Source organism: Rhinoderma darwinii, chromosome 13 (assembly GCF_050947455.1).
Source record: "Rhinoderma darwinii isolate aRhiDar2 chromosome 13, aRhiDar2.hap1, whole genome shotgun sequence".
Taxonomy (NCBI): domain Eukaryota; kingdom Metazoa; phylum Chordata; class Amphibia; order Anura; family Rhinodermatidae; genus Rhinoderma; species Rhinoderma darwinii.
In genome coordinates this window covers 20,413,456-20,430,247 of record NC_134699.1, presented here as the reverse complement: position 1 = coordinate 20,430,247, position 16,792 = coordinate 20,413,456, and the positions used below count along the sequence as shown (strand labels likewise).

Below are 16,792 nucleotides of genomic sequence, written 5' to 3'. Positions count from 1 at the left end.
CTGTCTGCTAATCTAATAGTCTAATATCAGTGGTCTTTCATAGTCCACAAGACAGTTACATGACAAATTCAGCATGGCCATCTTGGAAAGGAGTTGGGATGGGGCAACAGAATCTAGGAGACACTCCACCGTAGGGATGAAGGTAGGGGGAGGTTTGGCGGAGTTGGGGCACAGGTACTGGGTTCCAGGCTGGGGGCACCAATGAGCCACTCTGCCTTGGCTAGGGTATTTAAATACAGGGCTAGGGCCGTGAACGGAACATTTTGCCCCAAATGAAGGAAAGCCTAGCTTCTGCTGTATGTGATGTATTCTCAGTAAAATTAGGCCATTGGATGAATAACTTGCTTTATACCATTCAACAAACAAAAACCTAAGGATCTAAAGAAAGAAAAAAATCACCAGATAAATATAACATTGTTGGTTGAGCTCATGTACATTGTATTGGTGCAGTGGAGATTTGCTTGTTGTCATTTCTTAGTGGTCATCCATACGACTAGCACTTGCCATGACGAAGATCTGTTGGAACAAGACAGAAGATGATGACAGGCAAAAGCACATCAATGTAATCATAGCAAACAGGTTAAATGGTAACTTTAGACATGTCATAGTGACATGTCAGAAGTTCTGAACGGTGGCGGTCCGAGCACTGAGACCCCGATGGTTCGCCAAAATGAAGCTGCAGAAGCGCTCGGGTTAGCGCTGTGCCACTTCATTTTGTATTGGCTTTCCTCGGAGTGCGAGCTCATAGACTTTCTATTGAGCCCATAGACCGTTACATCAGCTTTCCGAGAAAAGCCGACCATAAACAAAGTGGCACAGCGCTCACCCAAGCGCTTCTGTTTCTTCTTTTTAACGATTGGTGGGGGTTTCAGTGCTCGGACCCCCACAGATAAAAACTTCTGGCATGTCACTATGACCTGTCAAAAGTTTTTTTTAAGTTAATTTACCCTTTAATACTATAGTAAATACAAAAATATTGGTTTAATAGACAATACGAAACACTGGTCTAGCTTGAGCAGTTAATCTATGTTTAATGTTTTTAAAAGGAGCTTTCATGACAATTTTTCTATAATGCAGTTTTTGTGGCCCAATCCCCATTTAAATGGGTTTTCTGATATAGTAAACCCATTTTCGAATACCTTATTTAAGCATTTATTCAGGAACTTCATTTAATACACAGACCAGAGAGCTACAAAGAGCGTCTTTCTCTCTGGAGGACTCAACACGTAAGTGCATTATATGGACAACCCACAAATTTGAATGGAATCTGTGTAATGTTTTGTTTCCCCTATGGTGGCGCTGAGGGGGAATTCAACACTTGCAGCCAGGTTCCCAGACAGATTACAGCTGATCGCTGGGGTTTTCAGTAGCTGTGATGAGCTTATCGCCAGGAAACTCTTCTAAGAAAGGGGATTGTCCAAATTGGAGAACCCCAGTAATATTAGTGCCCTGTAATGTCCATGTGTACAGTTATTTTACATAGTTGCTAAGTTAGCTTAGATACATTTACCACATTGTTTTCTCTAATTTCTCAGGTTAGTTCAGGATTTTTGTTTATTTTGCCACTTCCAGTTATGTCCAATAGCCACTGTGCCCCTCTTTATAATTTGTGTTTATTGAACAGATTAAGGCATGCTAAACCAAGGAGTTTACAATAGATTAGCAGAACTCCACCATGACCTGTCTCAGGCTGGAAGTCACCTGTGTGAACTTTCAAGAACGCCTTCTATGAATATTTTCGTTTCTTTCCTGCAATAGTGTATGCATATTTTACTTATATTTACTTATTTTAACTGGTTATCAACACCGAGTCTCGTCAAATGATTGGACCTACATCATAATGTATTCCATTATACCTTTTTTTAATAAATTTAGAGAACTGTGGGGCCTCCCTCAGATTCCGTTATACGCTACCTGGTGTCTGCGTGTCAGTTATCTCCCGGCCGGTGAAATCCCTGATTCTCGATGATCTCTATTAGTGAAGAGATTACGCTAACATCTGTAATCATCCTAAACATAGAAGTATCTACCTTGAAAACCCTTCTAGAGACCCAATCTAACACAACCTGTGACTGTCCAGCTGTTGCTATTTCCCTAATAGCCCGCTAGGAGTTGTAGGTTTACAGCAGCTGGTTCACCACAGTTTGGAGATCCCTGATGTAACCATTCACTAGAAACTAATGACGTTATAATGTATGATTAAAAAATTGAGTACCACTATGGTGGCATCAGTAGATAAAGGTGATGGCACAGGTGGGTACAGTGTACCATGACAAACTGGCAAATTTTAGAAAGAATTAGACTTACTGTCTTTATGTTCTGTGCCGTGATGAACTGGAACACTGTATGAAGAAAGAAATGTTAGATTTCGAGTTCTTTTATTATAATGCTTCTGGAAAAACCAAGAAGAACCTTTACGTACTGTATGTCATGTCCATCTAGCAGTTGCTTGTATGTGGCGATCTCCATCTCCAGAAGGGTTTTCTGGTCCATAAGGATTTTGTACTCATGGTTCTGACGTTCTAGGTCAGAACGTATCTGGCCAAGCTGAGACTGTATATGATCAATCATTGCTTGTAACTGGGCTAGCTGGGAACCAAATGTGGCTTCTGTTTCCTCCAATGTGTTTTCCAGAGCTGATTTCTATAATCGTCAAAAAATATTGTTTAGAAGGTTAGCAGTAACCGCTTGAGCAGAACCTTACCACTTTAAGAAATGACGATACTCATTGAATCTTCGATGGTCTATATGTATTTAATACTCATACCATACTTAGTTGACTCTGCAGCTCGATCTCCAGGGTCTGTGCGGAGCGTTTTAGGTCAATGAGCTCATTACTAACTGACTGCAGTTGTTCAGCGCCAGAGGTGACTTCACTGTTCAGCTCAGCAGTCTTCAAGGAGAAAAAGGGTTGATAAAACTATTTTACGCAGGATTTGACCGTAGCATATCTATGCACATCTAATTTTTTAATTAAACTTTTTGGTAATTACACTCATCAGAGACAACCCCTTTCAATATGAAGCCACCGCAGTGATTAGTCCATTGCTGATGGTTTGGCTCCCAGCACCCTTAGCAAACAGCTGATTTTGCCATCGGATGCCTTCTCTTGCCAAACATTTCCAGGAGGAAATGTAGTATTACATGGTGGCCCATTTAGATAAATGGCCATCCATGTAATACATAGACGGATCGAGTATGCCAGAATGGGATCTGCTATTACATAGCGGCTCTCTGTACTGGCTCATAGAGGGGGTACTAAGCAGAGGAACCTGCTCTATGATTTCCATACGCCAATGTGGTAGCACATGGAGTGGTTATGAGTCCATAATGCAGAACCATAGGAACTATGTGTGCCTTTGTATGGTGCTTCCGTGATTATCTGTATCTCCACTAGAAGCAATACCTTCCTAATATGTAGGAACATTGCACCATTTTTTTCCCTCAGATTCAATATGACTCCATGAGTTAAAACCTCTGCATGCCTCCAATGTAGACTCGGAGGCATAAACAGGTAGTAGTAGGCTATGGGCTATGGATGTCATATTACAGATCTATACGGCCTGTATGGGTTACACGGTAGTGTGCATGAGTTATGGGGTACTTTGTGCTATAAGTCTTCAGAGAGAACATACAGTAAATATAAAAAGCATGAGAAGAACATATAGTTTATTAAAAGAAAATAATTCTTTATATCTCACCCGTGCAAGGAAAATGCTCTCAACTTCTCTAAGGTTTCTATCCATCAGGTTCTCATATTGCTCTCTAACCTCAGACAGGACTTTATTTAGATCTAGAGAAGGAGCAGCATCAACTTCCACATTGACTCTAGCACCCAGTTGTGCCCTCAGAGAGTTCACCTCCTTAAATGACAACAAAAAATACAATATTTGAATAGTGTATTGAGCAGTAAATAAAATTTGCAATTACTTTCTCAATTTTACCTCTTCATGGTTGCTCTTTAATTGAAGGAGCTCTTCTTGAAGGCATCGAACTTGTATCTCCAAGTCTTGCCTTTGCATGTTTAGCTCTTCTAGGGCTCTTCTAAGGCTACTAACATCTGCTTCAACATTACGTCTCAGGTTGAGCTCCATCTCATATCTACACAGTGAAGTTAACAACAACTCAACTAGGCATGAAACCATTGATTTGTCAACTTTCAAAAAATGTGCAAAAAAAAAGTTACATCACATAATTGTAGTCCGGTGATCAATTTATTTTTGGGGACCCTCTAACAAAAAGATTGTAAAAAGCTGACAATTCTTTACCAAAGCTTAAAGGACGAAAACATATTTATAAGAATTTACTTCAAAACAATCCAGTAGTTGAGGCTTACTTGTTTCTCAAGTCATCTGCTGCCAGCTGTCCATTGTCTATTTGTAGGACAATACGCGCATTATCCACATTAGTGGAAAAGATCTGAAATTAATATAGAATTTATTTTATTAAAAATAAATATAAATATGCAAATCTTATCCTGAGTTGTAAAGTTTTATCTTTGTTTTGGTTTTTTTACCTGGTTTTGGAGATCTTGGATAGTACTAAAGTATCGGCTGGAATCAGGCAATGTGCTGGGTGCATTATTTGCATACCACTCACAGATCTTTCTCTCTAACTGGGAATTCTCTTGCTCCAGAGAATGGACCTTTTCAAGATAGGATGATAGTCGCTGATTAAGATGTTGCATAGTTTCCTTCTCATTGATGTTCATCAGACCAGAATTTTGCCAATCATGATGGCCTCCAGAGCTTTTATGATTGTGACCACCATGGATATTCCCAATTCCATGGCCATGTCCAGAAGACCGAGTAGAAAATGAGACTCTTGTGGTTTTTCTATGAACATTGGGATGTTTGTAGTAACCTCCATGATGTGAAATAGAAGAGCTCTTCAGATGGTCTTTATGAAGCTCATGGTGAAGAGAAGAGCTGTGGCTGGAGGCTTTAGGGTAATGACCACCAGTATGACAAACTCCCACAAGGGATCTAGAAGAAGGATGGCTGATACCGTGGCTCATTGTTTTCTTTGTTCTAACGCTTTTCTGTAGGAGACTGGAAACTGTTGCTTGTTCAATGAGTGCACAACATAAATGTCCTCTACACTCGACCTCTATTTATATGAAGCCATGTGAAGGAAATTAGGTCAGTTTATAGGCATTTTCTATGCATCATTCTCCATCATATTCCTTTTATGTTTGTCAGATCTCAAAGCTAGCATCACAACTGAAAAATAATTATTGGGATTAGTGAATCAACTGACTGATCATGCCTCAAACATCAGAGGAGAACATTCACCACGCCTTGTCAATATATTTGTTTAAATTATAACCTGTCCATCATAACTGACTAAAGCAGTACTAATTGTCATCAATGTAAAACATAATAAATCTGGTTTTGGAAAGTTTTCTGTCGATGTAAAAGACCCCAACCCACCATTTCCTGCTAATGCACAGGTATGGTGGCACATGGATTCCCTGTAGGCCCAAACTACAAAGCTATAGGGACTCCATGTGCTGGTAAGGGGCCTCCATGTAGCACCGTATTACGGAGGAGATCTCCTCCAGAAGCAGTAATGTATGTTGGATTCTTTATGATTCTGATAGAAAAACCTCCCTATGACTCCATATGAAATTGGAGGTGTACAGGTGTACAGTATGGGAGCATTATCTTTTATGTGTGCTGTATTGTGGCTCCATACAACTTGGAGCTTGTACAGAGACATAATGGGGCTGGGTACATGAGGCTTTAGTGTAAGTTTTCTTCATCTGACCAACATCTCCCCTATGTAATCCATGACTTCACCATCATTTTGGCTGACAAATCAATATAATGGAGCTTCAGTAAGAAATCAAGGTTCATTGACTTAAGTACATAATGCCATATATTGTCATACATGACTTTTAGTGTAAAACATATCTTCGGCCTAAATATACAGCAGGAGACCTGATATAAGCACCTAATCTCTTACAGAATATTGGTGGTTTATTATGAGTAAGAAATGTCTTGTCCACAATGGACTCCATTTCTTATCAATCCTGAAAATATAGACCTCCCCCTTCTCCACAGAACTCTGCGGTTTTTATTTATGGTACATACTACCCATTTCCCACCATACCCAACCCTTCTAGAAATCCTACATGAGCAGTTTAATATAGGGCCAGCTGGGCCACATATTTGTAGAAAGGTCTTCTTCAGCTCTTCTCCCTGCTCATCCCTCATCCCTCTCTTAGGTCTTTTTCACATCTGCGTTGGAGGCTCCGTTCAAAGCCTCAGAAATTGAGTCTGTGATATTTGCCAGAACAAGTAGCGCAGTATGCAGCTCTATTTTTTCCATCAAGACGTCAGGCACCAAGACGGGACCCGAAGGAACCCATTCTAAGTCAATGGGGGTCTGTAGGGCACCATTGTTTTCTGTTGTTTGACATTCGTCACAGCCTGGATTCCGTTTTTCTAATCTTGTGATGGAAAAGAAAAATGGAATTCACAATGCAGATGTGAACAAAGCCTTATATACACTGCCTCCCTGTGCTTGCTCTCGCTAGTCAACCACTTGCCTCTATAGGGGAGAACTGATTAATTACAGTGGGTGACCGTCACACAGTAAAGGTCTATTACCTGACCACTGTATGAAATGGAAGCGTTCTTCAGACCTGAGCACCTACAGTATTATCAGATGATCGGACAGTTCATCCAATTGGTTGTGCAAAGAAATTTAAAGGCAGAGCATTATTTTTTAATCCATAAATTGTGCCTTCCCTTAAAAGCACCCTAAACAGCTACCTACTCTGACTAACTCTTGAACCACGTCTGAATGGGAATGCATGAGCAAAACTCAAACTGGATTTTTTGTCTGTCTTTTTTTTATTTACTTAAGGTTAATGCTTATATTGAAGTATATATTTAGTAGATGAATTATGTTTTTCAGTGACTGAGCTATGCACTGAAAGAGGAGACAATTGGGATTCATTTATCAAAACTGTCTCTAAAGTAAAAGGGTCCCAACCAATCAAAACTCTGCTCTAATTTTTTAAACTACCATGGAAAAATGAAAGCTGAACTGTAATTGGTTGAAATGGTGCTGTGGAATTCCACCTCAAAGAGCCAGGGTCAACGGCTTCATGTAGATTCAATAGGTAGTAACGGCAGATACTATGTCAACATTTAAAAAAAAAAAAAAAAAAAGGCTAGATGTTTATTTACTGACGAATGGCATAAAAGGTTATAAACCATCTAGCAATAAAAGGAAATGTAATTGATTGAGAAATGTTGAGCTTGATGGACCTGTGTGTGGTTTCAACCTATGTGACTATGTGACATAATTTTGTATACTTTTTTTGAAGCCCTTTTTAAAGAAACCATATCTCTGATAGAGAATTATAGAATGCTTTCTACCCATCAATCATTATTGAGGTAAAGGTGGAAAGAGAATAATTTTTAGGAGTCAAAATGAAAAAAAAAAAACTGAAAATCACTGCTTTAGAGTTCTAAAGAAAGACCCTTCTGTAAAACAAATGAGACCGGGCAAGTAAGCAACTATACGTAGCACTTAAAAGTATAAATCTCTAACCTTCATCCTATTCAGCAGTGTAACTATAGGGAGTGCGAAGGTTGCGTCCGGAATTGGGCCCTGAAGCCTGAGGGTGCCCAAAAGATCCCTCTGTCCCAGATAGGAACACTAGTACTAAAAATGAAGGGTTAAGGGTTCTGTTATAGTTTTTACATTGGGGCCTAGGAGCTTCAAGTACTGCAGTACTAGACACCTGGTATGTTTTATTGACCCCATCAGATTGTGGTGTGAAAGGCTACTTGAGAGACAGTTTCGCAGTAGCTACTGTAAATTGGCATCTACTATACAGAGGAACCAATCAATTAGGTGAGATATGTATCAAAAAGACCATAATCTGCCCCACTCTGAAGATGCCCAGGTAATGTTGACTCCCCAAAGATTTTCAGAAGAATTCCGGAACCACAGACGTTCCTAGACACAAGGACATTTTGGTTTAATAATATTCATTGACTTGACTTCCATGTAAGACTGGGAAGTGCCTTATGGATCGAAGAACACAAAGAATTTTTGAACCAAAAAGTCTTTGCTCCTTGAAGCTTCAATGTTTCTCAGATTTGACCAATAAACACTGAATTTTGTACTATTGTCTTCAATGCTCTTTGTTTTGCCTATTGGTTAATACCAATACATTTCCTGGACTTAATAAAGCAATAGATGTTCTTGTTCTCCATGTATTGTATCACCTCCCATGTGACTAATGATCCAATATGTATATAAGGAAACACATTACACAAGTTGGTTTGCATTTAATGGATATATTTATTTAGTGAGAATAAGTGTTCACAATTGATTAGCCGAATAAGAAAAAAAAGTGTGAAAAATTATGACCATACAGTCCAAATCCATTTATACACAAAACACGGGAATACTCTCATTATACTGTTAAGATGGAAGCATGATATAAAGATACATTTTATTTTTATATATATTATATTTTTAGTGCAGTCCATTGTCAAGAGCAGTATAGACCCTCCAACTAATCCAACTTTTAATGGTACAATCTTGAATTTATGACCACAAAGTGTTAGAGATTTCATTTGACTTCTAACATGATGGATATAGTTCGGTTTAGTTTTGGATGCATCTTAGTTTTAACTAGCTTGTAATATAGGAACGTATCATGTTCAATGACCAAACACACTTATAACCATGTCCATAAAGTGGCTTATAACTATTACCCTCATTCTTTGTTTGATAGTTCGTGTCATCAATGGAACTTTATCTACTGGAAACTGTCCATACAAAGATGTTCCCCACCTAAATATATTTGATGAAAAATCTGATTACTAACGAAGGCTGAGATGTGAAATTTTGCCAAGACAAAATGTTTCCATTCTCCTGAATTGGAAACTGCCTAAATACCATCTCCTGCCCATTGGGTGAATTTGGTTGATAGTGCTCTACCCATGTACAAGTTGACATACACGGCGAGATGGACCGCTCCTTTCAAATTTGAGATGTAATACCTGGAACAATTTATAGATCAACATGAATGTTTTGCGATATATTGTTCATTGCTTTTGTGATCTAACAACATATTTCATAACCTGTATTTCTACAACGGTGTTGTATGAATGCTTTGTGTTTTCTTTTTTCTTCTTACTTGCAAAAACTAAAATAAAAACATTAAAAAAAACTACAAATTTGGCTTTTATATATGGTATTTAGAACGCACAACCCCAGCAATCAGTCTGCCTTAAATCACTTTGGTTCTTGGTACAAGGATACATTGCCACAAAGAAGGAGCATACCCTCATAGCCATATTAATCAGATTTTTAGGGAAAAAAATACATTTAAGTGGACCTTATTAGGCTAGAATAAGATAAGCACTATCTGTTCCCACTACATAATATAGCAAAAATAATGTCCATCCTAAGTGCAGACAACGATTAAAACAATTGATCAAATATGTTGAATTCAGTGGGATTAGCTTTGATAAATATTTGCAACCCTTTTTGATAAAAAAAATTGCAGAGAAACACAACATGGATGGACTAATGTGAATGAGGCCTTACACGTATCCAACCACCAACACATCTGTATAATATCTAGAGTAATACCTTTAGTTTTCACAGTATATGGGTTTCCGATTTGGTAAACAACTTGCTTAGCACCATTTTTGGAAAGAAGCTAGATAAGTTAGTGTGATACAGTCAACCAAAGACGACAGAGCAGTGTAGAGATCTTCTTTCTTCATTTCATATCAGATTTCTGGCCCCCTTACTGACAATGTTGTCGGCCTAACACTTCATACGGTGATGAGAAACTGGAAAAAAAGTTAAAGTTTGTGAGTCACAAAAAAAAATTGGTTCAAAGAGCTGTGAATGGTGTAAGATGGCTAAAAATGCAGATAGTTAATGATTGGCGAAAAGTGTGGTAGAGGCATGTTGCCTTCACAGCGTTACATGACACTTATCTAAAAAAAAATCTGTACTTAAATTCGAGTTGCATATTCGGAATCGGGATTAAGAAATGTATCCGTCTAGTACTACTCAAAGTTGTTAATAATTACTGGTGTCCTAAACTTTGTAGAAGATACAGATAGAAGTATTTTGATGAACATAGTGGTTTGAAGCTATAGGGGATATATAATATTGGGTTTTAGGTATAATCATCCATCACTTATGAATTGTACCATATACTCACATCATTTTTAGGGTATGTGCACACGAAAAAGGCATTTACGTGTGAAAAGACAGACTGTTAACAGCTGCCTCGTTTCACACGTAAATGCTCCTCCTCGTAATTTACGAGGCGTCTGAGACGCTCTGAGACGCTCGTAAATCTTGAGCTGTGCTTCATTGAGTTCATTGAAGAACAGCTCAAATTACGTGCCGAGGCAGTCCATATACGCGTCGTCGTTTGACAGCTGTCAAACGACGACGCGTAAATTACAGATCGTCTGCACAATACGGCGGCAAACCCATTCAAATGAATGGGCAGATGTTTGCCGACGTATTGCAGCCCTATTTTCAGGCGTAAAACGAGGCATAATACGCCTCGTTTACGCCTGAAAATAGGTCATGTGAACCCAGCCTTAGGCTTTGCTTGTAGGAGGAACATATATGATAATGATACCTTCAATATAATTGATAAATCTCTGTACAACTAATGGGGCATCCATGTATGCTAAAATTATTTTTATTCAACCATATTTTCAACTTTTTCAATTTTGGTAAATGTACCTCAAAATGTATATTTCCAAAACCCGCTATTACTTACCATGTTTAGCTCCTGAGAAATGATGTGCTGGAACACTGTGAGGAAAAATAATTTACAGATGATTTTCAATAGAAGTTGACCTATTACTCAACGAATCATAGAAAATATTACATTTTGACACTTGATATTAAAGCTTCTTGTGGTCATTTCAAGGATTTTCTGATATTTTACATTGATGACCTATCCTTACAATAGACCATCAATGTGTGCTCCATGGCAATCTCAACCCTATGACCCTCACCAATTGGTGGAAGCACTGTGGCCCCTTTATTGCAGTACCCGAGACAGCGTTGTCGATTCGAATGGGCCTGTTTCCGTTATTGCAGCTCAGCCCCAATCACTTGATATATAGGCAGAAAGGAATATTTAAAGATCTTTTACTGACTCCTAATAGTATATTCACATACTGAATGTCATGGCCTTCTAGAAGATGTTTATAAGTGGAAATTTCCTTTTCCAAGTGGTTCTTCTGGTCCATTAGAAGTTGGTACTGGTAGTTCTGTCGTTCTAGATCAGATCGGATTTGAGCCAGTTGAGCTTCAATATTATCAGGCATTGTAGTTGGGCAAGTTGAGCACCAAATGAGGCTTCTGTTTCAGACAAGGTGGACACCAAGGCGTTATTCTAAAAGACACAATATCAAGATGCAATGATCAGAAACAATTATCAAGCTCTACTGAAATCTTAGAGTCTGACTAGGGGCCTAACTATAGGGGGTATAGAGGTAGCAGTTATATCTGGGCCATGGTGCCCGTGGGGGCCCAAAGACCCTTTTATAATATAAGAAGACATCAGTATTATAAATGGCACATGGTAGGTGGCATGTGTTCTAAATTTTGCACTGGGGCCTAGGAGATTCATGTTATATCTCTGGTGTGGTATTTATAAACTGTATTTTACTTAGAGAATCAATTCGTTTTTATCATTCACTTTTTAGAGAGTGATAAGAAGGAGAAGAAGACATTTGTTGCTCTAAGAATAGTTGGATAATGTGCTCCAGGTCTTTTGTTTAAAAAAATGGGTCCACCACATTCTTCTTCTTCTCATACCAGGCTCGTCTGACTCTGCAGCTCAATTTCCAGGGCTTGCACGGAACGTCTCAGGTCGATGATCTCATTACTAGTTGACTGTAGTTGTTCGGCACCGAAGGACACTTCACGGTTTAATTCTGCACTCTACAAGGAAAGAAAAGCAGAGCGCTGAGAAATGAAATTCAATCCAAACTCGAATTGTAGTGTTTGGTGTTGTTTCAGGTAAAATGATGACATGGTTTTACCAATAATGCATATGGACATCATAGATGGTGTTCTCCACGTCATGCTACATTTCATTTGCAGCCACTACTTCAGAGGAAATGAGTAGCTCCATGTAGCTTTCCCCACTGATCGTTAGAGAAGCCAATCCCATGACAATCAGTTCATCTCCAGGCCAAGATAAGAAATGGTCCATAAGGGTCAACCCCTTATAGGTAGAGATGGCATTCATTGTAGTGTGAAGGCAATATCATAAACGTTTCTTTCATCAGTGCTGTCCATAAACCTTTATTTCTGCTCTTGAATAGGTTATTACACTGTGTCCATAATATGTGTGGAACAGTTGGTGTAGTGGATGAGGCTCTTGTAAAAAATTGTATATAAAACAAAACCAGCTTTATATTGCCCTCGTAAGGAACATGCTCTCAACCTCCATCAGGTTCCTCTCCATCAGGTTTTCATATTCGTCTCTGACTTCAGACAAAACTTGATTCAAATCAACAGATGGGACAGCATTCATTTCTACGTTCACTCTGGCACCAAGCTGTTGTTGTAGAAAACTCACTTCCTTTGATAGAAAAATGATATATTACAACATCTAAATCTGAGTGTATTTATGACTAATACCTAGAGATTAATACAACTCTGGCTTCTGAAATGCCAACATGTCCATCAGTTAAAATGTGCAATGCCAAGGTGGACATTGATTTGCCAAAATGTAGGGTTGGAATATGAGGTTTATACTAGCAGAATTATCTTGGCATTCTAAGATAACCCCTTAGGGAAGACTTACTCCTGCATGGTTGTTTTTCATTTGGAACATACAAGAATTATTTACAACATACTATTAAATGATGATAAAAGGAATTTGTACTCGTACAGTATTTATAGTCTACCTAAAACAATCCATTGCTTGCATTACCCATATTTCATTACCATATTTTGGAGCTCCTGGATGGTTCTGTAATATTGACTGGAGTCAGGCAGTGAGCTGGGGGCATTGCTGGCATACCACTCACAGATCTTCTTCTCCAAATGGGCATTCTCCTGTTCCAAAGAACGAACCTTCTCTAGATAAGAAGACAGTCGTTGGTTAAGATGTTGTAAGGTTTCCTTCTCATTGATGCTGAGCAGACCAGTGTTCTTCCATTTATTATGGATTCCATGACTGTGTCCACCATGTGCAGCACCATGTCCATGACTAGTAGAAGAGTGTGCAGAATAAGGGACCTTTGAGCTTCCTTGGACAGTTGGCTTTTTGCAGTGGCCACCATGATGGGAAGAAGAGGAGTTTTGGTGATGGACCTTATGACTACCTCCATGATGGAGTAAAGAAATGTGGCTAGAGGTTTTAGAATAGTGAAGACCAGGATGACAGTGTCCCTTGAAGGATTTGGAAGATGAATGGCTGATACTGTGGATCATGTTTTCTGGTAGGAATCTTGAAGACAAGAGTCTAACAGTGGAGACTTTTGCTTGTTCGTGAAGTCAACTGCAGAATTCTTCTCTCCCCTGGACCTCTTTATATAGGACGTAAATTCAATGAAGCTGGGTCACTTTGGACATTTTATATGCATCAGAGTGTTTTTTGGGTTGTTTGGCATCTGTCTGGAAAATTGAATGCAGCATAGGATGACTGTGTTTATTAGTTTATATACTGCATAATACTAAAGCTCTAACAAATCCTTCACCACACCCTATCAATAGTGTATCTTTGAAAAACCAAATGTTATACATTTGGTTTTGCGGCCTATGATGACTGATTGTGTTTGTTAGTTTATATATTGCTGTACTACTAATGATCTAACCTACCATTCAGCACACCCTATCAACAATGTCTTACAAAACCAAATATTTAATAGCAGTAATAAAACTGTAATTATGCATTTCAATTATTATAATCATAGTGTATGTAATACTTGTTACTAAATGGTATGTGAAAAAATGGTCAAGGGGAGCACCAGGGTTCCGTTAATATTTTTCCAGACACATCAGCGCATCCGCACATGTGGCTGTACCTGGTACTGCAGCTCAGTACCATCAAAGTGTGATCATTGAGGCGCCTGAACCCCCACTGATCGGCAGAACATTGCTTGCTGGATCATCCCTAAGGTTATTTTTTTTTAAATTTATATCTCCCAATAAGGGGTAATGTAGTCTAATGTCAGAAAGCAAAAAAAATTCTACTTACCAGATAAGCCACAATTTTGCGGACGCACGGAATACATAGCATGTTTATGCACAACCTTCATTACAAAAAAACGAATTTTAACCTAATTGTATTAATAATGGGGAACATTTATCAATAATGTATTAAGATGCATGTATGTATACATTGCCGCAGGTGGCACAGTGGTGCAGCAATAGTGGTCAAAGGGTTGGCAATCACAAATAGGTACCCTGGCAACAGAAAATAAAACAACAAGACTGGCCAGATGTGAATCACTTCTGTGCGGCCCAGTGGTTATCTCTATTCTCTTGTAGTGTTGAAGTACATGGTTCGAACTCCTTTCAGGGCATCATTGGTGATTTTTGAGCTGTATATGTAAAGATAGGGAACCCGTTTGGTTAGATTGTGTCCTTGTGCATGCATTAAAGGTCTCATGTTTTAGATTTAAATGTTGTTCTAAGTTTTAGTTTGTTTTTTTTTAAAAACAAAAAAAATATCCCAGGCATTGCCATATTAGAGATACAGACTTCCTTCTGGCATATACAAGGTATATGTGCTTTATGGTAGCGGAAATAAATGTCAGTCAATTGACAGAGGAAGTGATGAACTACAACCCCTACCCTAGATACCAAGAGTAACCGAGGAGATACATACAGAGCCTTAGCTGTGTTTCTAGTGTTACTGCTCTGCCTTATCTAGACCTGCAGCAGCATAATAAAGCTGTCATTTCCTCGCCCACCTTCTAATGATAATGAGAAGACTCTGCTCGTTCTATCCCAGTCTATACAGGAAGTGTCAGCCCATTGTAACTGTTCTAGTGTCCACTGTGAAAACGAGAATATTTTTAAAAAAATAATTTTATTTGTAAAGTTGCAAAAAAGTTTTTAAAATATGTTTATAATTGAAATCTCATTTAAATAATATTATTTTCTTAATATGTGTTCCCTTTAAATGCAAAAGCTGGAGAAAAAAAAAGGCAGGAGAGGGAAGTTAATTACTATTTAATACCCCTCCTATATCTCCAAAATACCAGGCATCATCTGTGAAAAAGAGTAAGGGTTCTCTTACATGGCCCGACATGGGCCGTGTAAACAAGCACTGATCAATGAGACAGATCATCGATCGGCGTTTGTTTTCCCCTTTCAAAGGGCACTAGTCTGGCGACAAGCGCTCATTACTACGATCGGTCGTCCCCATACATTTCTATCGTGTCAGCAGCACGTCTCCCTGTTCACACTGGGAGATGTTATGCTGACAACGATAATATTTTCGTCTGCATAAATTATACAATTAGCTGATGAAGGAGCGTTTGCTCATCCATCGGCTGATCGTTGCCCTATTTACCATAATTGGCCTGTATAAAAAGGCCTTTAGTGGGGAAACAACTGGTGAGGTTATTAGTGTTACTGTAGGTATATAAGGTGGGAATAAGTTTGTATTGGTAGAAAGAATTGGGTAGTGTAGAAAAGGGGTGATAGGATGAAATATGCCCGTTCCCCATGCTCTTTACTGCAGCTCTGCTTGTTCAGATTAGCTGAGCTATATATATATAACAGAGGCCCACCATAGGTTCTTTAGGAATCAGTATATAGAGGGATAAGGTAACAGCCCCACATACAGTATACGGACGCAAATGGTCCTTAAGAAGGGCAGGTTGAAAGAGGTTGAGACATGATTTAGGATATATGATTGATTTACAATTCACCAGAAGAAAATAGCAGCACAAAAGCGTAAACATTAATCAAAGATTTATTATGTAAGTGAAATATAAAGAACAGTAGCAGAAGTATTGAGAAAAAAACAAATTCTAGAAACACTCTTAACAAAATCATGATTATCTCAGTTTCTCAATGGTCCAGAATATATATATATATATATATATATATATATATATATATATATATATATATATATATATATCATACAATGACAGTGTAGTGTCCTTGGTGCCTATGTACGTTCGATGCCAGGCCCTACAATATGACTACATGGGAATAGTCTGTCGTCCATGAAATATGAGAGACACCAGATCTAGAGGGACACCTGGGCAATGATGAGTTGACATATTCCTCCATGCCAGTACGCGTTCATACCTCTAAGTCACCATCACCAACCAATTATTTAGAATAGTTGTTCACCTACTAACAACTTTAACCTTTTACAGGACAAAGTATACATTTGAATCCGTTAAAGTTGTTTGAAGATGGAAACTTCACTAAAGATGGCCACACACATATATTTTTTTTTTTAAATGTTACGTGATACTGAAATGAAGCAAGACTCATTGAGAGGTTCTTGATATTGCCCACACTTAATGTGTTGGAATATGTATTGGCAATATACCTGACCAGTCTCGTTTTTCATAGTAGAGGACTGCATTCAGAGCCCATATGCCTCAATGCCAGAAAGAGGACTATGCAATGGCAAATGTCTCAGTCACCATTGATCTAACTATAAACTGTTTATAGACATTAGATTTTCTTCTTGCGCGATGCTGGGGATGCTATGAACAATCTAGTGTCTATGTGGGTTTATAGACTTATCTGTGGCTTAAAATCAGGGAAACACGAATACCAATTA

The 16,792-nt window shown here is 38.5% G+C and overlaps 2 protein-coding genes across 2 annotated transcripts; both read right to left on the bottom strand.

The window, feature by feature from the left end:
* Positions 1–493: 493 nt before the first annotated feature.
* Positions 494–5,017, bottom strand: LOC142666281 (keratin, type I cytoskeletal 19-like). Its single transcript, XM_075846267.1, has 8 exons — positions 4,517–5,017; positions 4,337–4,419; positions 3,945–4,101; positions 3,702–3,863; positions 2,768–2,893; positions 2,423–2,643; positions 2,308–2,342; positions 494–516 (listed from the first exon to the last, which is right to left on the bottom strand). Exons 1-8 carry the CDS (start codon positions 5,015–5,017, stop codon positions 494–496), a joined length of 1,308 nt encoding a protein of 435 aa, XP_075702382.1.
* Positions 5,018–5,160: 143 nt separating this feature from the next.
* On the bottom strand, positions 5,161–13,467 carry LOC142666280 (keratin, type I cytoskeletal 42-like). The gene is given in 6 exon segments (XM_075846266.1): positions 5,161–5,222; positions 11,171–11,338; positions 11,341–11,413; positions 11,839–11,964; positions 12,449–12,610; positions 12,979–13,467. Coding segments are annotated over 6 exon segments (1,080 nt in total).
* Positions 13,468–16,792: the final 3,325 nt, after the last annotated feature.